Genomic DNA, 23470 nt, shown 5'->3' on the forward strand with positions numbered 1-23470 from the left:
AATAGCCAAAGGATTCCTGAGAAAAAAGAACAAAGCCAGAGGTATCACACTCCCTGATTTCAAATTATACTACAAAGCCATAGTAACCAAAACAGCATGGTACTGGCACAAAAACAGACACACAGATCAATGGAACAACATTGAGAGCCCAGAAGTAAACCCACTCATTTATGGACAGCTAATATTTGACAAGGGAGCCAAGGGCATATGAAGGAGAAAGGAGAGTCTCTTCAATAAATGGCGTTGGGAAAACTGGACAGCCACATGCAAAAGAATGAAAGTAGCCCATTCCCTTACACCATGCACAAAAATCAACTCAAAATGGATTAAAAGTCTTATTTTCTTAAATGTATATATTTCTGAAATCCGTTTTATACTGCAAATTTACTTAGCAAATTTGTTCAGAGAGACTATAAAGAACACGTTTGACATGACCAGCTTTATTTAGCTTAAATTGTGGCTTAGCCCCTCTGAATTAAGGAAGTTTGTATTAGTTTACTATTTAGTACTGTTTACTATTTATTAGTTTGTATTAGTTTACTCTTGCTGCTGTACCACAGTACCACATGTTAGTATTTTGAACAACACACATTCATTATCTTATAATTCTGGAGGTCAGAAGTTCAAAAGGGGTCTCACTAAGCTCAAATCAAGGTGTCAGTGGGGCTGCACTTCTTCTGGAGGCTCTAAGGGAGAATCCTTTTCCACGTCCCAGAGGCTGCCCACCTTCCCTGGCTCCTGGCCCCCTTCCATTGCCAGTCAGCAATGGCCGATCAAGTCTTCCTCATGATGCCATCTCTCTAGTTCTGGCTCTTCCTATCCATCTTGTTCATGTAGAGCCCCTTGTGATTACTTACATTGGGTCCACCCAGACTAATCCAGAATAATCTTCTTACTTTAGAGTCAGCTGATTAGTAACCTTAATTCCATCGGCAACTTTAATTTCCCCTTGCCACATAAAGGAACACATTCATATGTTCTTTTTTTTTTTTTTCAGATGTACATGATTATATTTCAATTTCTGTGTAGACTACATCACGTTCACCACCCAAAGACTAATTACAATCCATCACCATACACATGTGCCTAATCACCTCACATGTTCTGAGGACTAAAACATGGACATCTTTGAGGGACTATTATTCTGCCTATAATAAGGTTTTTCCTATATGCCGGATGCCAAGGAGCTGAAACACTGGATGCTGAATGTTATGGCAACTGGGCTATAACATATATCATCCAATGATCAATCATGCCGGAGATCCTCGCTGTCTAAAAGGATACTTCCCAGATGGAGGAAGACAGTTCTCAGTACCACACTGGGATGTATGCAACAGGCCTACCTTGCTGATCTAATTTTGATGTGCCAAATGTGAGCACTGAGACAAAAGAACAGGAGGTACACTAAGGAGCATTTCAAACTATTTACACTTTTTTCCATAAGGATAACAGTGTAAAGGTAACTTGCTTTAGGTGAATCTAACATGTGAAAAGACAGATTAGCCCACAGGATGTAATTGTAATCATGTCAAACGCCATTTATTCAGCACTTAATATATTTCGCTAAGTTCAAATAAATATTATATGAAACTCTAAGAAAGAAGAAAATTTTGCCAATTACACTATGACATGCCATTGATTATAAGCAGCAAACGATTTTAGTAATGTTAAAATGTGTTAAAAAATCATCTCGGTATTGATGAAATAGGTTACCATGCATGCTTACTGCTGCACGTGCACTAGGGAATAGGGACGTGCTGCACTGCACTAGGGAAGAGGGAAAAAAGGCACACACAAGAACATGGCAGAGGCATTAAGAGCCTCAAAATGAGATTAGAGACAAGGATTTTATGTTTAAAGCAATTAGAAAGCATACAAAAGCATATTTAAAAGCATCAGGGCTGGCTCTGTGGTCGAGGGGTTGTTTGTGCACTCCGCTTCCGCAGCCCGAGGTGCACTGGTCCAGATCCTGGGCGCAGACCTACACACCATTTATCAAGCCATGCTGTGGCAGCATCCCACATAGAAGAACTAGAATGACCTGCAACTAGGCTATACAAATATGTGCTGTGGCTTTGGGGAGAAAAAGAAAATAAAGAGGAAGGATTGGTAACAAATAATAGTTCAGAGCCAATCTTCCTCACCCAAAAGCATACCTTAAAAAAAAAAACCCTCAAATTCAAGTTGTTAAAAAAAAAAAAAGCACCAACAATGGTGTGTTGGGCTGGCTCATACTGGCTCTGATGAGATAATTGCTAAAATTTTCAGGATTTTTGCAAGCTAACATTGTTAGCTTGAAATTGGCCATCGTGGGAGTGTTTATACCATAGAAACTGACAAACACCACAAATCAGGGCTCTTTTTTCTTTCTGAAAAGCCAGTTTAACAGCACACCACTAACTAAATTTAGAAAGTGATTAGCAAGGTATATCACAAGGGGTTAATAAAATGATTCATTTTATGAGCCAACGTACAGAAGTATTTTTTACCTACCTTTAATCCAGAAACTCATCTTTTGTATGCAATATTTGACCAAAGGGGCTCATATACCTGTTCAACTATTTCCTCTCCCTAACAAAAAGAACATAAGGACTCTAGCAAATGCACTGACATTTTTCAGCAGCATTTCAATCAAAAAATTTTATGCAAGATGTCTCTTTACATTGCCACAAATGGAAAAGTTCAACTCACCTACCAATCTGGAAAAACTGGTTACACCATTTTATGCTCAACAGAATCAAGGGAGACAGGTGAATGAGCACGGTTTTATTACTAAAGTTGAGAAGCCTAATGGAGACGTGCTTTGCATTTCAGAGGTCACTAAATCTGCAATTTGTAGGAGTTTGATAGCATTCAAGGAGGGCCAATATCAAACGTCCACTGCAAAGGCAAGCTTCTAACAATGACAGCCAGATAAAACATCTCCGCAACTCACATATCAAGTCCTTGTACTGGGAAGTCAAGTTAAACAAATCACAGGATATTGTACCTTGATTAATATTATGTGATAATTCACAAGCAACAGAGCTCCTTCTCCTGACCCAAATGCTTCTCTTATTGTCCATCAGAAAAGATTTGCAAGAATCCACTGAATTCCAGTTTTATGAAGAAACTCATCACACTCAAGCCACCCAAGTCTAAGACTTTGAATCTCAACAAGAGTCTTAGCAAAAAAGTTAATAAAATCTAAATTGAAACAACTTCCCCCTAAAAAAATGTCTGAAAGCAGCACCAATAACCAGAAAAATAAAGGAAAATTAAACTATTTAGCTTTTATCACTAAAAATCACACCTGTTATTTGCATGAGAAAACGCAGGAAATACATGACCAGACACCTTAACTCTTAAGAGGTGCAACAATTTTCCTGCAATTACTTAAGGCAAATAAATCTATATCAAACACTTCCTGCCCAAAATAAATTTGCTGAGATAAAAATAAAGGATGGGATTTGGGGGCGGAAGGCTTGAGGTCAAATTCTAATTCTACCCCTTTTGAGATTCACGCCCCTGGAGAATTCAATCTTCTTCCGTTTATAATTATCACCATGAAGTAAAATGCTGTGACTGCTTCCTGAAGAGGATGATCTAAGTTTGCTAGTCTGGAAATGTATTTACCTAGACCTGCTACATCATTGGGTTATAGAAATTCCTATGTGGAAATGACCACATAAGGTCTAGCCAATTCCCTCACTTTATACTCTGGAAGCTGAGGTTCTTAAAGTAGGCATGGTTCATTGTAAACTCAGATCAAATGCCTTAAAAAGAAGATGCCAGAATGTCACAGAAATTCCCACAGAATTGTACCTATCCCTTCTCTAGGGTCCTTGTCTCGCTACCTTCCAGCAGAATTTCTTTCATCCATCACTCTTTTTAGATTCATCTAAGACTCCTCCCCATACCCCTCTCACAAGTTGTACTATGGCACCATGCCCACAGTAAACACTCAGCCAATATTTGTTGAATGAATGAATACATCAGTTCATGGAAACAAAGCATACTGGTCCAATTCCTTGACACATAATCTTTTAAAAAAAATCCATGTATAAGGATCATAACCTTTCTTCTGCTTGAGGATAACTGAAAATAGTCTATAACAAAATAGGTTCAAAAGCATGTTGCACATATTCTGGCTTTTTTTAAAATGCAGAATGCTCAGTGGGAATGATCATGCTGACAATGTTAGTTTTGTTGCTTTGTTTTTGTCAAATAAGTGCCTTTGCAGTGTGCTACAACACTGCATTAGAAGAAAAAGTTCCCTGGGAGACAGAAAAAAAAAACCTTTTGAGGAAACTTGAAGAAAGACCAATACAGAAGAGCAATTGACATAAAGGTCAATTATTTTCTGACTCTTTAGAAGAGAACTCTTTGCCAACTAAAAGTGGACCATGAGGCTCTGCTGCCTGCCACTTCATAGAGGGTGACTGAACTGATATCATATAAATGATTTTATATTACATTCTTCATTCTTTTTATTTGCATCCAAACCTGACAGATCATCAGCAATTATGCTAAATATTGATTTACAATTTCTCTCAGCTTATTCTGACGATACGGCCAGATGAAAACCATATTATTTTATTTATAGCCCTAATATGATGGTTTGAAGTGACTAGTAAAAACAAAACTAGTCTCCAACTGTGCTGACTGCTGGCGAGATAGTTTTGCAATGTTCACAGATGAGGCAATAGGAAAACAGTACCTGGGGAGTCAGCAGGCCTGGGACCCACTAAGCTGGGCCAGTTCTCTATAAGACGCAGTTTGAGCCTTCAAGCTCTTCTCTAGAGACATAAGAATTTCACATCGTTGAACAGACAAAAAAAAAAATTGTGGCCACTTTAAAAATATGCATTATTAGAAAAACAGTATCCAAACGAGAGGCGATAATGAGCCTGTTTGGAGGAAGAGTGATAGGAGGGAAAGTTCCAGAAACCAACAATTTTCACCACTAGTATTTACTGATCACTTACTTTTTTCACAGTGCACAACGTCAACACTCTATATAACATGCACTGTATATTTTAATTCTAAAACAAGCTGCAAAGTACTATTATTCTCCCCCTTCAGAGACGAGTAAACAGGTGTAGAGTGGTTAGATAACTGGCTCACAACTAGTTAAAGGCAGGTCCAGGGTTCAAATCAGGGACTGTTCTGTTTTAACCACTAAACTGGACTGTGCTGTATGAGGTACAGTCAATAGTCCCATAGAGCTCAGCCTGGAAAAGGAAAGACACGTAGGTGGTCAGGTAAGTGAATGGTTGACCTGGGAAAGATGCTAAGAAGGCAGAATCATCACAAACGATGAGTAAAAGTACAGAGAGGATATTTTGGCTCAATTAAAGGAAAATTGTTTAAAAATCAAAGGAGTGACCTGTAAGACCTCCCCAACGCTCCTGGGACTGGATGGTTTTCTGACAGCAGTGGAGACATGTGTTTTTTTTTAGCAAGATTAGTTTTGAGCTAACATCCACTGCCAAGTCTCCTCCTTATTTTTGCTGAAAAAGATTGGCCCTGAGCTAACATCCATGCCTACATCCCTCTATTTCATATGGGATGCCTGCCACAGCAGGGCTTGATAATCGGTATGTAGGTCCGCGCAGGGGATCTGAACCAGCAAACCCGGGCCACCGAAGTGGAACACCACAAGGCCGGCCCCGTGCAGGGGAGATTTAAGGAGGGAAATGGCATGACTGGCTTATTCTAACTCTCCTTTTAACACCGAAATCCTCCTGCTGTGTCTTGAGGAGGCAGAGTGTGGTAGTTGAGAGTTTGATCTCTCAAGTCTGATTTCCTGAGTTTGAATCTTAACTAGATTATTTAGTAGATTAGCAACCAGAGGCAAAGGGACTTAATGTCCCTGTGCCTTATATCTTCCTCTGAAAACAGAAATAGTAATGGTGCTTCTTCAGAGAGTCATTTAGAGTATTAAACAAGTCAATGTGTATAAAATACTTGGCAATTTACCTAGCACATAGTAAAGGCTCAATGAATGTAGGAAGTTATCATTGAGTACACACCTCCTCTCCCAACAATTTAAGCCCAAACTGAAGTAATACTATACTGATAAAACCAAATACTCCTTAAAGACTTCCACCATGAGTAATTTCTTCCCATATTTAACCTCCCCTACTGGCAAGAAAAACCTTCCTTAAGGAGGTTATGCTTAAAATCTATTTCTCCCTATTTGTTCTTCAACAAGTGGTTAATCATGACCCGCTTAGGGACAGGCTCATGTAAGTGTGAGCACCATCTTTCTGAAGATAGAAAGCAGGTTCCTTAACTATCGTTTCTCTATATTGTAAACCCTATGAGAACATTAGCTTTGTCCTGTTCACTAGGGCCTAGTATTCCAGTTACACAAAACAACTCCTGGAACATAATTTTTGAATGTACAAATAAATAAATATGGTTCCTTTTGTAGATTCTAAAATTCTTTTCTAGTTGTCAATATCCATTTTGAGTTAACATTCAGAAAACTGCAGTCTTTTGGACCTGAAAAACCTCCATGTTATTCTACTTAGATATTCTGATATCCAGAGCTGGCTTATGTAAAATTAATAAGTAGGTAAAGATTGCTTTGCCAACACACCCAACCTTCCTTTCCTGTATCCTTTCTCACTCCTAAATGACAATCTTTCTGCACAGAGTACCATCTGGCAATGTCAGATTCTTCCTCCTCCTCCCCCTGCCTCCTTGTCCTATTTTTCCATATTCAGCTACTCTCAGGAAAGCAGTTGTCAGAATTGCTCAGTACACATGCTGAAATGCAGTTTAGGGGCAAGACGTTTAGTAGGGACCAACATCTGTGAAAGGAAGAACGTGAAAGCAGGACTGGGCAGAGGGACAATTCAAACTGCACACAGATCAAGCACAGCCTTGACCAGCCCAGCAGGGAACTCTGGAGCAAGTATTCTCCTCAAGTTGTCCAGCACCAGTCTGAAAGGGCCGAGCCTTTATATCCTTCCAGGCTGTCACCAATGAGGCTGTTCAGGAAGGAAGGTTTCCCTTGGACAAGGCCATGCTCTGGAGCTAAAGCAGACCCTGAAGGTGCTGACAGCTGGAGGATCTAGAGATACATCTCCACACACGGGGATCTGGGTGGTGCCTCTCTGTGTCAATCACAGCACAGCATTCTTCTTGCGGGGATATTTATATTTTGACAGGATCAAATTCTTAATTCTAGGGCACAAGCTCTGATTATGAATTAGGAATCAGAAATTCAAGTTAAATGGTGACTTTGGGGAGCAGAGAATGCTTTCCGAAATCCAATTTGGAGGTAACCATCTTCTCTATTTCATAAAGATCTTACCTGCTTTAACCACACTAATCCAAGTTAGAACACAAAATGTCACCAAGTAGTATAAGTATTGCCACTCCTTGATGTCACAACCGATTTCATTTGGGAAGTCCCTTTTTTTTCCCTTCTCATAATCCAATCTGAAAATTTCTGTGGTAACTCTCATTCAAATTACTTCTGAACAAAATTCAAATTTACTAAAAGAATTTTGAACTTTGATTCCATGTGCTTCTGGATGCTCATATTTCCCCAAACTGGTTTTATCTTCACATTTAATATTCATCCCTTCTGCTGGGTCAGTGATAACCGTGTAGACAGCTCTCGGCATGGGGCTGAGCTATCGATGAACAATCGATAAATTCTTAATGGGTCAGTCCTACCAGCAGTTGTGCACTTAACAAAAAATGGTGCTATGCTTTCTAAATGTATTATTGAGGCTATCATATGAGGAAAAAAATTAAAATTATACTAAAGAATTTATGTCAAATGTCTGTCATTTATGTCCACCAAAGTTTAAGTTAGTTTCAGAATGCTAGTTCTTCTTAAAAAATCAGGCTTTTCTAATCATTTTCAAGACCATGTTACCAGTGGTTTACCAACTTACCTCCACCCTCTGGAATCAGAAAAATCTAGTTTAAGTCCTTTATTGCCACTTTTACTCTATGAGTTTCAACAAGTTGTTTAATCACTATTATCCTCAGTTTCCTCATCTGTAAAAGGAGGGAAGTAAAAGTGCCTCTCCCACAGAGCTTCCGATAAGGATCAAACAAGATCACGCAATCAAGCATTTAATACAGTGTGGGGCACCATTAGCTGCTCTACTGTTTAGTAATGTTTTATCTTAAATGAGCCACATATACATTTACTTGTGCTCTGAGAGGGGTAAACACATCATGCTTTGAGATCACAGAGGAGGTATATCAAAGAGACTTGAGAGTAGAGGGACCATTCAAAACATCAGGAACGAAGTGAAGTCTGAGCCAGTAGAAGGAAATCTAATAAGTGCCAAGCCATGTGAGGAAGAGGTGAGGGAACTTGCATCAGGATTTTTCTAGAAAGAGGGACTATCATATGCAAAGGCCCGGGGACTAGAGAGCACCATGGTCCCTCTCTTTACTCTGTCCTTCTGCCAGACTCTCCTCCTGCCACAGGTGGAGCTCTTATTTCCATCCCTGTTGCATGCACACACGTATGAGTACACACACACACACACACACACATACACACTTTCAGAGCCCCCATGGGAAACATGGAGGAACCCACTGTGTTTCAAAGGCCAGAGGATAAATCCAAGAAGAGAGTGCTCAGCACATCTGCTGCCAGACAGGAAGGAGATTAATACAAATATATTATATGCAAATACAGAGTACTCACCAGATAACTGGCCCTCTGCTGTTGTAAGGTTACAGAGCAGTATAAGCACAGTCCCTGCCCTCAATGCACTTACAATCCAACAAATGAATAATGGCAGGACAGTCTGATGGGCTACAATCATAACAGCTGACATTTACTGTGCCCGGCACACACAATCTCATTTAAACTTCAAAACATCCTATATTTATCAGGTTTTCACCCCATTTCACAAATAAGTGAACTATGCCCACAAAGGACGAGTATCCCAGAAGAACTGAAATCTGAACCGCATCCTAAATGACAAGTGAAGTGTTGAGGGAGGGAGTAAAACGTGGATGGGTGACGATGGGGCAGAGGTTCTGTCCAGACTCCTGCTAAGAAGTGGGAACGTCATATACAAAATGTCCCAGAGAGGGACATCACAAATTCCTGATGCTCAAGTTGAAACTTGTTAATTATTTACCACAGAATTAGTACAGCAAAAGGGAACTGCGTTCTAATAGTGTTATTAAATTGTCAATTAAGTCAGTCACCCATTATATGTCAAACAGGCTTAGTGGGCTGTGTTGGCTTAGAACTCTGATCACTCTTTATTTATACCTGATCTTGGGATGCAGTCTCTTAGAGATACAAAGAGCCCACTTAAAATTTAAAATAAACAAAAACAAAACATGGTCACCAAAGAGGTCAACACCAACAAAATTACTGTGTGTGTTGAGTGGGGAAGGGTAACACAATCAATCTCTTCAAAAATCTTCTCATTCTCCTAAAATGTAATTTTTACATACCAGAGTGAAATTTAAAATAGTAAAGACATCTGGTCAAAGCTTAAAGAGGCTGACTAAATTTTAAATGATCAATCACTAAGAAAAACAACCATAATATTTTCACCAGTCTTTCTACCATTTCTTAATGTCAAAGTAATGATGCAGCTTCCTGAGTTTATCCTGAATTCTCAAATTAGAGAAGAAGAATAAGCCTGAGAATATGCTGGAGAAGTACAAATGCTCTGGGTCATAGTTTTCAGTCTTATCAGATTTCTCAGTTATCCAGATCATCATTTCTTTAAAGGGGCAACCATACTTTTTGGATTATTAACAGATGGGTCAGTGTTAATTTACTTTTTAAAAATTCATGAATTTAAGAACAGATTACCATTTAAAATAAATTAGTTTGATTAAACAACAACGTGATTTATGGACTGGGAACACATTCCCCGTCTTCCCTCGCAACTAGTTTGGGATATCTCTGCTTATTTTAAGTTGTATATTTTATGTATTTTTGGTTGATGTACTTTAAGAATTAAATCCTAAGACTTAAGATATGTTAACTAACCTTACTATAGTAACCATTTCATAACATATATGCATATAAAATCATCACATTGTACACTTTAGTGTTATTGGTCAATTACATCCCAATAAACCTGGAAAAATAAAACGAGGGAAAAAATTTAAAAAGACAAGCAACATATGCTCTGCACAAAGGTCAAAATAAGTACACAACAGCTGCCATTCATTGAGTCTTTAATATGTACCAATGTTCCTGCAGAGAAGGTACTTATTAGCCCCATTTTTTGAAAGAGGAAAGTGCGGCACAGAGAAATTAAGTTTCCCAAGTTCACATAAGACATGACTGAGATTCAAACCTACATCTTGCTAACACCAAAAACATTCCTCTTTCCACTACAGCATGCTTATTTCATAATTTTTTTATGGAACATTGATATTCCTTTGGGGATTTCATTCCTTTTCATTTAGAAGAACACAACAAAACAAGAAAGACAATTTTCAGACAGTTCCAATCCTTCAGACACTTCAAACCCATGTTTGTGCCTCCTTTGAAATGCTCTAAGCTCTGTTCACATTCCCCACTACAGTTCCTAAATTTCCTTGGGCCCTGTCTCCCAGCTTCCTTGCTCCCCATCAGAGGACTTTTGAGATCTGGTTTCTGATCCACACTCTTGAATTTGGCCCTGAAACTTCAGACTTTCCTTTTTTTTCTTCTCTGAGCCAATCTCCTCACCAAGGACTGGAATCTCAATAACACCTTTCACAGACTGCAGCCTTGGTTCAGCCTCACCCGCTCCCTAAGCCCACTTCCCGTTCTGGAAGATTCCAGCCTGGGTCAAAGCTCTAACCTCAAGTTTGACTGAGAGGAAAGAAGAAATTACAGGAAAGAAGAATTTAACAGTGATAACCTTTTACAAATCCCTATGAATTGTGATGAAATAGTCATTTGCTGGCAGTTCAAGAAAGAGATTCCAAACCATTGATTTCAAGGAGAAGAAATATTCAAACTCACTCTTATAAAGGTCCAGGATATGAACAGAAATAAATCTGAAATTAATCTGACTTTGAATTGAAGGCAAAGATCTTTCAGTTAAAGAAGAAAAACCCTAGGATGTACACTTAGTGTTGTATCCAAGGTTCCAAAATATGAGCAAGGGACATTTAAGTTTAAACATCACTTAAAGATATTTAAGTTCCACATAAAGACAAAACCAAATTTGAAGTATTGACTTCTTAGGCCAGGCCAACTTTCTCTTGGTTTTATAGCACCCTTACCTGCTCCTAAGAACATGTCAGCTAAACAAGTAATGTTGTCTCCTCTCACTTATTCAAAATCACAATGGGCCCCTGTTGCTCTGTCAATAATGATTGTAATTATAATACTGTGTTTTGAGAGTGTACTTGTTACTTTAAATGTTTTCAGATACATTATTTTATGTTTCTCCCCTCCTTCAAAACTCTTTCCCAAAATTAACCCCTCCGGGGTGCCTTGTCTAACTAACCCAACTCTACACCTAGCTCAGAACTGAAAAGAAAACAAAAATCAGAAAGATTACACAGAATTTGCTTAGGGTCACACAGCAGCTATGAGGCAAATCTGAACTCAGACTTTCTAAGTCCAGAGCCAGACAGCTGATGATTAAAGCAGTGTGCTGGACACAGTTGACTGGCTACCAGAAGCCATTCCCAAACTCTTCTCCCTTGCCTATCTCCCACAGAAGTTGGAAAAGTCAAATACACTCTTTCCCGCTCTCCCTTGTAGTAGGAATGCTCATTGATGTGGTTCTGACCAACAGGATATAAAGGAAAGTCTGCTGGAAAGTTCTGGAAATGTTTTTCTCCCTGAATAAAAAATATCGTCTTTTATCTGTCTTTTTCCTTTCTGTTTGGGATGCTTTTATAAAGATACGCCTGAATCTAGGGTAGTCATCTTGCTACCATAAGGAAAAGACCAAGAAAATTGTAGAGATAAGGACCCAAGTCCTGATATTACAAAAAAAAAAGAATCATATACCTCCAGACTACCTCTCAAATAAATAACAAATATTGTCATGGCTTAAGCCTCTATTCATTTGGTTTTCTGTCCCTTGCAGTTGAACGTATTCTAACTAGTACAATCCCCCTGCTGCCCAACGACAGAAAAGCTCAGTGAAGATCAGTGACTTCTGAAAGCTTTCTTAAAAACTCACTATTCATATTTTTTCAAGAACTCAAATGAATTTCCGGGACAAAGTAAGTGCTTAATATGGTAGCTTAGTGACTAGCACATAGTAGGCACTCAGCAAATATTAATTGAATGAATGAGCAAATGTACTCTTGGGACTTATCATAAGTGATCACTAAGATAGGAGACATATGTCAGCAATTGTTAAGCTAAGTTCAGGGCATAGTCCTAGGGGCACATGGAGGAGCAAAATATGTAGAGAGGTGTGGCCTCCAGCCACAAAGAGCTTGCGGTTTATAAGGGAAATTGAAGACAACCAGAACGCTATGAGGGAAGCGCCCACATGGTGCTGGCTGGTGCAGCTTGAAAAACAGTAGTCTTAGAAACGGCTTTTCAAACAGTATAGCTTTGTCAGTATAGCTTTAAAAATAGGAATAATCCACAGGAAAATGGGGAAGAAAGAAAATGACAAAAACGCTAACTATGATTGTTTGTGGATGGTAGAATTTCAAGCAAGTTTTGTTTTCCTCTTTGTATTTTTCTGCTGAAAGTAGAAATTTTCAAAATACAGATAAGTACAAAGAGGAAACTAAAAACCACTTGCATCCTTAGTGCCCAGAGATTTGCAATCCCTGCTAAATCAATTATTCTAATTTACAAGAGATTATTTTTATTTGAATCTAAACAACAGAAACAGTATTATTGTAAATATCTTGGAGCAAGCTACGAAGAACAACAACTTCTTAATATGAGAGCCACATAATATTCACAAATATGAAATATTACAATCCATGGCATACAGAGAATGCCAAATTAACTGCTACTATAAAACACTATGATTCAATTCAATTTAAAATCCTTAGTTTTTAATGCTGTTTCATAACTACTATGTGCAATTTATATTGTCTGTTTAGCTCCCTGCTGTTTCTTCCCTTGCTTCAATATCTTGCCTGAAGAATTTTCATTAATTTATAAGTGTTTATTACTATTATAAGAAAATAATAGCAGTCACAGAAAAATGGATCACCAGCTTAAAATGTTCAATTTTCTTTCTCAACCAGTGTCAGGCACTGAGAGGTGGGGAGTAATTTGATTACTAACCGGACTTAACAAAAGAAAAGTTTAATACTTACCAGTGGAGAGCATTGACTTATTATCTTAACTGCTTCTCTTCGCTAGTCCTTGAATGATATTTTCTGTCTGCGTTGATTTTCATCTCCCTTTTGAACTTTTGGCTTCCAATCTCCACTCCTCATGACTCTCATATTGTTAAATCATTTATTTGCAATGACCCTGCATTTCTCACAAAAACCATCTTCGGTTTTTGCAGGACCAGGTAATGAAGAGCATCAGCAGTGGCAGACAAATCGTATTCGTTTGTTAGAGCTGCCATAACAAAGTACCATAGACCAGGTGGTGTAAACAACAGAAATTTATTGTCTCATAGTTCTGGAGGCTAGAAGTCCAACATCAAGGTGTCAGCAGGGTTGGGTTCTTCTGAGAGTCCTGAGTGCAGAGACTGTTCCAGGCCTCTCTCTCTGGCTTCCAGATGGCTATCTTCTCCCTGCATCATCACATGGTCTTTCTGTGTGTACGTGTCTGTGTCCTAACCTCCTCTTCTTATAAGAACACCAGTCACATCGTTTTAGGGTGCACCCACCAACCTCATTTAATCTTAATTACGTCTTTAAAGACCTTACCTCCAAATACAATCACATATGAGGTACCGGGAGTTACGATTTCAACATATGAGTTGGGAGCGGGGGACCCAAGTCAGTCCATAAAATAGGTGTAACCAGAAGGGCGACCAATTTAAGTACATAGCATGGATTCAGAAAGAAGAAACAAAGGGCTGCACAGGAACTTTCCTGGGTACATAGAAATCCAAACTGCCACACTTGGACTCTGAATTATCTGTGCTGGCAAGCAGAAAAGGATTATTGCTGATCCATCAAAAAGAGGAACAGACACCTTCAGGATCCTACCTCATTTCATGTAGGAAGTTGGGATGGAAAAGCATCAATCCAGAAAGGCAAGCTCTCTGGTGAATTACTTTACTCTAGATCTATTTTCTGAAACAACAATTGGCAGCAAAGATGTTGCCAATGACAGCTGTATTCCCTAATTGGGGCTCTTGCAGGAAAAGGTGATTTAGAGGTTCTGGCTAGTGAAGAACCAAAAGGCTTCTGCTCAGCTGGAAATCAGGGTCCTGTCTTACTTTTGCGTTCACTTTTTTAGTCAGCACAAGATGCAAATGTACTATATGGTCAAAAATGTCCCTAAAAATTATTAATTTAACCCATAAAGTACAATACACATGATTTTGTCTATACCAAACTATTCAGTAATTCTTTGTATGCTGAAGTTTGAGAACCACGGAGCTAGGCCAAAGCCAAAAACTAAAGAGAAATCAAAATGCAGTGTCTACACACTCAAATAATTCTCCTTTGAGGGCACTACACAAGTCTTATTCAATGCAATCAGGACCAGTAGTTGATCACTTAAACACAACACTAAGTTAATGAGGTAACTATATATAAATACATTTACCTTAGTTTATTTTAATGGAAAGCATAAATATATGTCTGCTCACTAATTTTTTTTGTAGTGCCAAGGATTTTACTTTAATGTGACTCAACTGATTGCCCTCTTTCCTTATCCTTCTCTTTAATATAAATCATACTCAGAATATATCATTTGGGATTTCAAGTTTAGGGAAAAGTGACAAAGAGAATTGCAAACCAATATGAACGTTGAATCCCAGATTTTTTTCTTTTTTATAAATTTTACCCCCATCTAATTTGACAGTTTTTTAAAAACTGATAGACATCTCTGGAATCATTCCAAAGCATACAGTATTTTCAAGTATTTGTTTGGGGAAGTGAGTAAGCCATTGGAGGGACAGATCCAATAATCCAATCTGCGCACTGCTTCTCTTGGTCTGTGCCAAAATTAGTAACTAAAGTTTAAAAGATTATTTTAGTACTGTCTTCCAGAATCTGAAGTTTTCATTGAAAACGATATTTCTGGAAATTCAAAGTCTCAAAAATACATAAACACCCCAGGTCCAGATTATTTGAGGCTGACTTTAGAATTGAAAATTGGGTCAGAGAAGTTTTATTTTTCTCATCTCCCTGAAAAACTTTTACATATTTATTAATAATCAAAATAAGTTGGGGGAGTCTGCACTTCTCCCAGTTAAAGATGCCTCTCTTCAGCAGAGACGGGGAGAAAGGAAGTGGAACGCCATAGCAGACTGCATCTGACTGCACCTGTTCTCCAAACCAGAAGTGTATAAACTAGGACATGTCACCCTGGGGACACCCAAAGACTTTCCTAGGGGAACTCAGGCAAGGATAGTGTTAGGGGCATCAATTTCTAGACACTCAAGTTTCCTTTGTACTCTCCTAAAACTGATCTGCCTGCAAATGCACTTCCAGTCATGCTGATCCCCCTACTCTTCACTTTTATAATCATCTTTCTGTTTTTTTTTTTTGTTTTTTTTTTTATTTTTTAAAGATTTTATTTTTTCCTTTTTCTCCCCAAAGCCCCCCGGTACATAGTTGTGTATTCTTCGTTGTGGGTTCCTCTAGTTGTAGCATGTGGGACGCTGCCTCAGCGTGGTCTGACGAGCAGTGCCATGTCCGCGCCCAGGATTCGAACCGACGAAACACTGGGCCGCCTGCAGTGGAGCGCGCGAACTTAACCACTCGGCCATGGGGCCAGCCCCTCTGTTTTTACAACAGAAAGGCACACCTCTCACCGTCTGGCATCCTATTCAGTGCATTGGACTTATAAAAACATATGAAAAACAAAGGGACAATTTAAAGTATTGTATAGATGTTGATACAACACACATGTTTGCAACAAATGTGACTGCAAGGAGTTTTCAATCCTTTGCTTTCAACACAACTAAAGGAGGATATAATTGAGTCGTCCTTTGAAAGATCAGAACCTCAAACACACTTTTTGGTGATAGATCCCTAGGTGATATTTGGCACATAACTCTGAAGGCATTCAAAGAATTGAGTGGTGTCGCATAACAAATCTGTTCCCATTTTCAACTACTTATTTGAAAAGGTTTGTTAATTGAAGGGATAAGAGAAGACATCATATCTATTGAAAAAAGAGCAGAATCTGTAACAAAATTATCAGATAGGAAGTCAAGACAAATGAGCACATTTGATTCACCTCTTTTAACCAGAAACAATTCACTCCTTAATGGTAAGTTGTTACTATTTAACAGGAGGGTGAAAAGAAACTATCCAATTGGATTCAAATATTTAATGACTTCAAGTCCGAAATTCTGTGTGACAGAGATAATTTTGAAGGTGGGAATGAGTGGTGAGCAACAGACAAGAATGCTGCTACAGCGGTACACACTACTGCTGTTTGCCAACTGAGAGAGCAGAGACACCACAGTAACTCTAGTTAACATCCATCACCACACATGGTTACAAAGTGTTCATTTTCTAACTGGAAGTTTGTACCTTTTTACCACTGTCCCCCATTTTGTTCACCTCCCACCCCCTGGCCTCTGGCAACCACTAGTCTTTTCCCTGTGTCGATTAGTTGTGTTTTTATGGTTGGTTGGTTGGTTTTTGCGAGGAAGATTGGCCCTGAGCTAATATCTGTGCCCATCGTCCTCTATTTTACATGTGGGATGCCTCCACAGCATGGCTTGATGAGCAGTGTGTAGGTCAGTTCCCAGAATCCAAACCCAAGAACCCCAGGTGTCGAAGTGGAGGGCGCAAACTTAACCACTACAGCCACCGGCGGCCCCTCGATGAGTTTTGTTTGTTTAGATTCCACATATAGGTAAGATCATATTTGTGGTGATCATTTCACAACATATACAATATCAAATCACTATGTTGTACACCTGAAACTAATATAATATGTTAATAATGTCTCAACTTTAAAAAGTTAAAAACCACCACATTGGATCCAAAAAAAGAGGGAGCCAGAAACAAAGTGCAATGGGCACTCCAATTATAAATGACATGGTGGGCTTATAATTTTTTGTCACTTCTGGATACACATATCTGCTACCTAAAAATTGACAGTTTCACTTACAGCAGCTTTTACTCTGCCTTCGATGAAGGAGGACTGAGTGATCAGGGAGTACTCAGGATGTGTTCATTCTCTCTGTACCACACTGCAGTATACTCTGTCACCACAGAAGCACTTGTGTAAAAAGTGTAAATTAATAAGTGTAAACAAAAAAAATGTTTTTAAACCTTGGAACAACATTTCCAAACGTACAACACCTTCTGCATTTTTATGTTGTCATAAACTATAATGCTCCCCATTTTTCCAGTTCCTCAAAGCAAATTTACAGACGAGTGTGACTATCTCTACTTAGAGCTCAGCGTATCCTTCAAACAAGAGGCCGACTTCACACGGATCCAGTGGCAGTCCTTTGAAGGAGTCAGAAGAGCCGGATCATTTTATCCTCATGCATGACTGAGGGATATAAATTCCCCATTCCTCCTCTAGGACTAGTGCACAACCCACAAACACACACACAAACAAATCACAACTCAGGGTGAGACTGAGCAAACCAGAGGGACTATCAATTGAAATTTTCCATTCTGAAACAATTTCATTAAAGATGGCGGTGCCAGAAACGGTATTGTATAGTCGACTTCCTGCAAATTACAATGCAGCTCAGATTCAAAGTCTATTATAATCTTTGGCAGAAGTTTTTAAGATAATTTTTATTTACTCCAAACTCTAGCTGAACAAAGTCAACACAGCTCTTGCAATTTTTGTGTCAAGTGTTTCATGTTGTAATTAAGCAAGCAGTGAACTCAAAGGAAGCACCAAGAGAAAGCATTAGGGCATCCCTTGTTAATGGGTGGAATTTCAGGGATTTCAAGTTTGTCTGATTGTACAACTGCACTTTATTACCACTTTATCCTTAAGATGGAATAAGTACAAACTGCTTCAGTAATGATGGAAAAGCTTTCTCAGCTTTAATGAAACCTTTTATTTGCTACTGAAACTTTTATTATTTCCAAATGGTAGCGTAGGCAAGAAAAATAATCACTCCTTATACTGAGGGAAAACTGTAGCAATTTGAATAATTTGGTTCCTGAGTGAATTTTAAGGCATTTAGAGTTGTTACGTTTATTGTGTTCATTTGTTTTTGATGGCCTAAAACAAAAAATATAAACACACTATTATAAAATTATTTTCTAATTAGGTATCAAAATACTAGGTAGTTATGTACAGCTGTCACCTGCGAGATGTTGGTCTGATTTGGATACGACTTTTTATGTATTTGGGGCTCCTCACATCTCAGCTGTTGACCACGGGAGGCAATGTAGTGCAACGGTTAAGCCCACAGGCTCTTTGCACTCCAGCCCTGACCCCTCCTATCTGGGAGACCTTTAGAAATTTCTCAGTCCTCAGTTTCCTTATCTGTGAAAATAAGGGTGACTAGAACGTGCCTCGTGGAAGAGGTGGGGAGATTAAATGAGGTATTTCACGTAAAACATTAGACTAGAACCTGGCACATCGTAGGCACCTGATAAATGTTTTTTGGTTTTCATATATGAAATATGGTTTTCACACGTGAATACTACATCCAGCTCTAGACTGGCTGCATCACCGGGCCACACCATTCATTCAACAAACATCTGTTGAGCTTTCCTTTATGCATGAGACTCTGCTAGGCAAACAGGGCGCAAAGATGAATGAGATTGGTGCCTAATCTCCAGGAGCTTTCAATTTTAGTGCAAACTTACTGCTGTTATATTAATATCTTTCTTGAAGAGTACCAGGAAGCATCCTCTTTCACGAGATCACAAATTTTCCTTTTTCCCATGAGCTAGGAACTAACAGCTTCAGAAAAATTTCACTTCAGTTTCTGAAATCTTAATCACGCGCAATTTAATAAGCAGCTACAGGTTTTTCCACATTCTAAAATAGACGATTAAATGGTCTAATCAGATTCTAACTTAGCCAAAAACTTGAAAAACACAGGAAGACAACCATGACTGACACATTCATTTTCCCAAATGTGGACATCCCGCAAACAGCAGCTGTAGAAAAATAGTGCTATTTACATCTCACATGGCCCCCGGCTAACTAAAACTGCACAGGAGTTCAGCGTTGCAGGCTTAAAACACCTAAACTAAATTCAATCTGAGATAAAAGAAGCAGCTTGTGTAGTCATAGTTATGTGACTTTTCCAAAAAGTTCTCCAACTGACTTCCAACATGGCCCCTTAAATGCTTTTCATTTTTTCAAACACTTTCTCGTTTATGTCATTATGCTCACAGAACTCATTAAAAAATAAAATCTCTCTTTGACTGTAAATCCGAAGCATAACGACTAACGTGGTATTTCAGACATCACAAACTCCAAGTGATCTTAAATATGTTGTCCTCTGCTAATTTGCTGCTCTTGAAAATGTGCAATAAATTCAATTTAAAAGGAAAGCATCTTCAAATTAGTTGCAAGATCAACTAGGATATTATCATAATTAAAAAAACATCTAATATGCATTACATTGTTTAATTCAGAAGGAAACTGGATATTCTCCCTTCCAAGGAAAGGACCAAGACCTTTTTTGTTTTTTGCAACAGCCAATAAAGACCGAGTTAACTTTCTAGAATAGATTGAATAATTGCCAAAATATGTCTTCTGAGGAGTCACCCTGCCCAAAGCAACGGGAGATCCTGTGTAAACACACAGGCACAGGACTCCTTCCTTCTCTCCTTCCTTTGCTGTGTCACACCACCTTTCCTGGTCAAAATATTTTCAAAGGCCCCCAGGATCCTTTTGAGATTGGGCAGAGTAAGAATCTTGAAATAAGGGGCACTCCTCCCAAAGAAACCTCCCTCAACTTTAAATCAACTCACACCTCCTTTTATGCCATTCGCCACAATGACGAATGCTTATTTTCGTGACCTCTACCCTTACATTTAAACACATATGTTCCACATCACAGGATCCTCTCGATCTCAGCTAACGTCCCTGCTTAATGTATGCGTTTTTCACATCCATTTTTTAATCCTTCCAGGGTGAAAATTTCAAAAGGGGCGAACGTCGGTGAGAGAAGCGAGGAAGGGGAGGGAGGAGATGCGAAGCCTGGGATTTCTGCCATCCTCGCTGCAACCTAGAATCCGTATTCTTTTTCTCCTCTCACCAGCCCCCGCCCCGCGCTCCCCTCTCGCCCCTTCCCTCCGCAGCAGGAGGGAGGAGGGGCCGCTGGCTGGAGCCACCAGCTGCTGCGGCGTGGACCGGCTCCCGTTGTCACTTACCCAGCGGGGTGAGAATGGCTCATTTTTGCAGGATCCCTTTTGGACCCCGCGGCAGGTGCGGAGGGTGGGTGGGTGGGACCCCGTGCACGCTGGCGCCGCGACAGTCGCGCTCGCGGGTGGCTCCGCACTGCGGTCGCCTGGGTGCCGGACACCTGGGCTGGGCCGCCGCTGCCCTGAGCTCCCGGGCTGCTCGCGGCCTCGCGGCCGCCCGGCCCCCACCCGCTGATGGTATCCACAGCCTTCCGGTTGCTAAGAGAGGAGGGAGTCAAGCGCAGAGGTTCTGGAGAAGCCCAGGCGCTTCTGGAACAGAGCCGGGGGAAGCTGGAAGTGAAGTGAAGCTTCCAGCCCTTTTTCTGGGTCCCAGTGTGGGAAGAGACCCAGGCCGGCCCCTGTTCTGTTGCTTGGAGCATGGGATCCCCAGGCACCTGTAATCAGAAAACAAGCAAACACACACACACCTGTTCAGGCTGGTGTGCTTCCTGCTAGGCCCTGGGGAAGGAAGGGCTGGGTAGTGGCTGGAGGTGAGGGAATAAGGGCTGGGAGCAGCTGCAGTGTGATGCATTCCTTACCAGTTGTAAAACAGAGCTTAGACTGCAAGTTCAAGGGGAAGAAAGAAGTCTTTCTCAGTCTGCTTTAGGTTTTGATTTTGTTTCTGCATCTGCAAGGCGTTGCAATTGGTTCATTTCCTTCTTGCAAAATCCCCATCCTTGCTCCTAGCTGATATCCCCACTCCCAGCAGGCAAGGCTGACAGTTCTGACATTCAGAAAGTGGGGAAGATGCTGTTACTCAGTAAAGCATGCTGGAATGGTACTTGTATCTGAATCCAGTATGTAGAACGCACAGCTTAAATGAAGAGGCCTGGATTTAGATGAGAAGGCCTTGGTGTGGATGGAACTTAAAGCACTGGATTCAGATGACCTATTCCTAGTCTTGTTCATAGTTTGTCAGAGTTTTTGCTGGGTGACTTGATCACCGGCCTCAAGTTCCTCACGTGTAAGTGATGAGTTGGACACATCCGAGGTGACTGAGCTCTACATGGATCTCTATTCTAGCTCAGCCTCACTTACAGGGGGAAAGGTGTCACCTCATTTATGGCATTCTGCTTTCCCACACATCATAAAGGCCCATTGAGCATGTCAGAGTCCAGTCTTCTGTGCTTGACGTTCAAGGCCCTTCATCATCTGTCCCCAGCATCGTTCATCAGTCACACCTGTGACCACTTTCTCCACTTCTGCTACCCGAAATTCTATCCCTCTAATGGGAACATACTTCCACCCTTGAATACCTGACAAGTTTCTATTCATCCTTCAATATTTAGCTGAATACTACCTTCCTTGAGGTGCCCAGGTGTGTTGATGATTCCCACCTCTGGGGCCCCACTCTGCCTGGACATACTTCAATTTTACACTCATCCACCTGTACGACACTTGCTGTTCTCTGGCTTCTTTTTCTACTTGAACGTGAGCTCTTCTATTTCACATTGTACACTTATTTTATTTTTCTCTATTCTCAGAAGCAAACGGCAGTTCAACCAATGTTTGAGTACAAATGAAGGAAAAAAAAATCTCTTTCAAGGTGGTAGCATTTTGTCCAGTTCTTATTAAATCTTCTCCCCAGCCTGTCATTGAGTGCTTACTAACTGTTCATTATCTCATTTAATCTTCGTCTCTCCTTTATGAGGCAACTTTTTTCCTTCATTTCAGAGCTATCCAAACAAAGACTCAGAGAAGTAATTATTTTGCCTGAAGTCTATAATAACTCCTAAGTGGGAAAACCAGGATTCAAATCCAAGTCTGTCTGATTCCAAAGCCTGTGTTTTTAACAATTACAACATTCCTTTTCCCATAACTCTTGTGAATTGCTGCAAATGTCATGTTTTATATACTATCAGATTTTCTGACCTGAAAGAACAGAGCCATCCCGGGGGTGGGGGCGGGGAATAGGGTTTTAGCTCAATAGCTTAGATCTTGAGACTGAGGTTAAGGCTGCTTTGAGGACCAGATGGCTAGAGCGAGAAAGAGGCAGAGGTTATCAAAGAAGGAAGATGTGATGTGTGAAAGTGGCATCTTATGCTTAAACAACGAAGCCCTGTAGATACCTAATCATAGTGCAGCTATAAATGGGAGCTGAGCCAGTTCCTCCTGCTCTGTGTCTGCCGCCACTGACTGTGGTCCCCATTTGAGGGTGTCCTTAATGCTCATTGTAACTGGATTTCACCTGGATAAAAATTGGGAGGGAGGGAGGAGGGACAAGAGAGAGACATGATAATTTGCCCAAGTGCTGCCAACCCCTAAGAATGGTGTAAATAATATAATCTTATATAGGTGCTAGTTGTTACATATTAATTCATTTGTGCAAATAGAAAGTGGTATTCCCTCGCTCGTGGAATGAGAAAGGAAATTAAAATACACTATTTAGATACTCTGGATTCTGTAGAAAAGAATCGCTGGCACTCAGCAGACAGCGAGGTACCCTCAGCAGCATGTATTAATTCATAAATGGGGTTTGAGTTCTCCACCCCTGTGAGCTGCACAATTTCACATCCCTGATGAAAACTGCAAGGAAGCTACTAATTTTCACTTCAGAAAATGCTCACTGTGAAAATGTATCGGGAATTTAGCCAGAAGGAATTTTTATGTTAATTTTTAGTATGGAGACAGAGAAAGGAGAAAAAGAAAAAAACTAAATTAACTATTTCAGAGACCAAATAGTGACTGGAGAGATTTTCATTTTCTCACAGGAAAACAAGTCCCCAGATGTCCCCAGTTGTACCAAAAATTTGTAAAAAGATTTCTATTTTGTAGAAAGACCTGTGGAGTTGGGGTTTGGGGACAGGAGACTGACAGAAGTAGGAGGGGAGAAAAGACAAGGACCCCTCCTATGATGCTGATGGGATCTCTGCTTTGGTTGAACAGGAGCCAGACTTAGTAATCACAGATCTAAACAGTCAGTGACCACCTCCTAGGTCAAGGGTGGACAATCTACGGTCTGTGAGCCAAATCCAGCCTACTGCCTGTTTTCATATAGTCCACAAATGACGAATGGTTGCTACATTTGTAAATGGTTGGAAAAAAATCAAAAGAAGAATAACAT

The 23470-nt window shown here is 40.0% G+C and overlaps 1 protein-coding gene across 1 annotated transcript in view; it reads right to left on the reverse strand.

Moving 5' to 3' along the window:
- ERICH3 (glutamate rich 3) overlaps positions 1-20868 on the reverse strand; it is a 103165-nt gene extending 82297 nt beyond the window's left edge. The window contains exon 1 of the mRNA XM_070486603.1: positions 20377-20868. Coding sequence (XP_070342704.1) covers positions 20377-20786 — 410 coding nt within the window. The 5' untranslated portion in view covers positions 20787-20868. The remainder of the gene's footprint in view (positions 1-20376) is intronic.
- Between the last annotated feature and the right edge of the window lie 2602 nt (positions 20869-23470).

This window comes from Equus asinus, chromosome 16, assembly GCF_041296235.1.
Source record: "Equus asinus isolate D_3611 breed Donkey chromosome 16, EquAss-T2T_v2, whole genome shotgun sequence".
Classification (NCBI taxonomy): domain Eukaryota; kingdom Metazoa; phylum Chordata; class Mammalia; order Perissodactyla; family Equidae; genus Equus; species Equus asinus.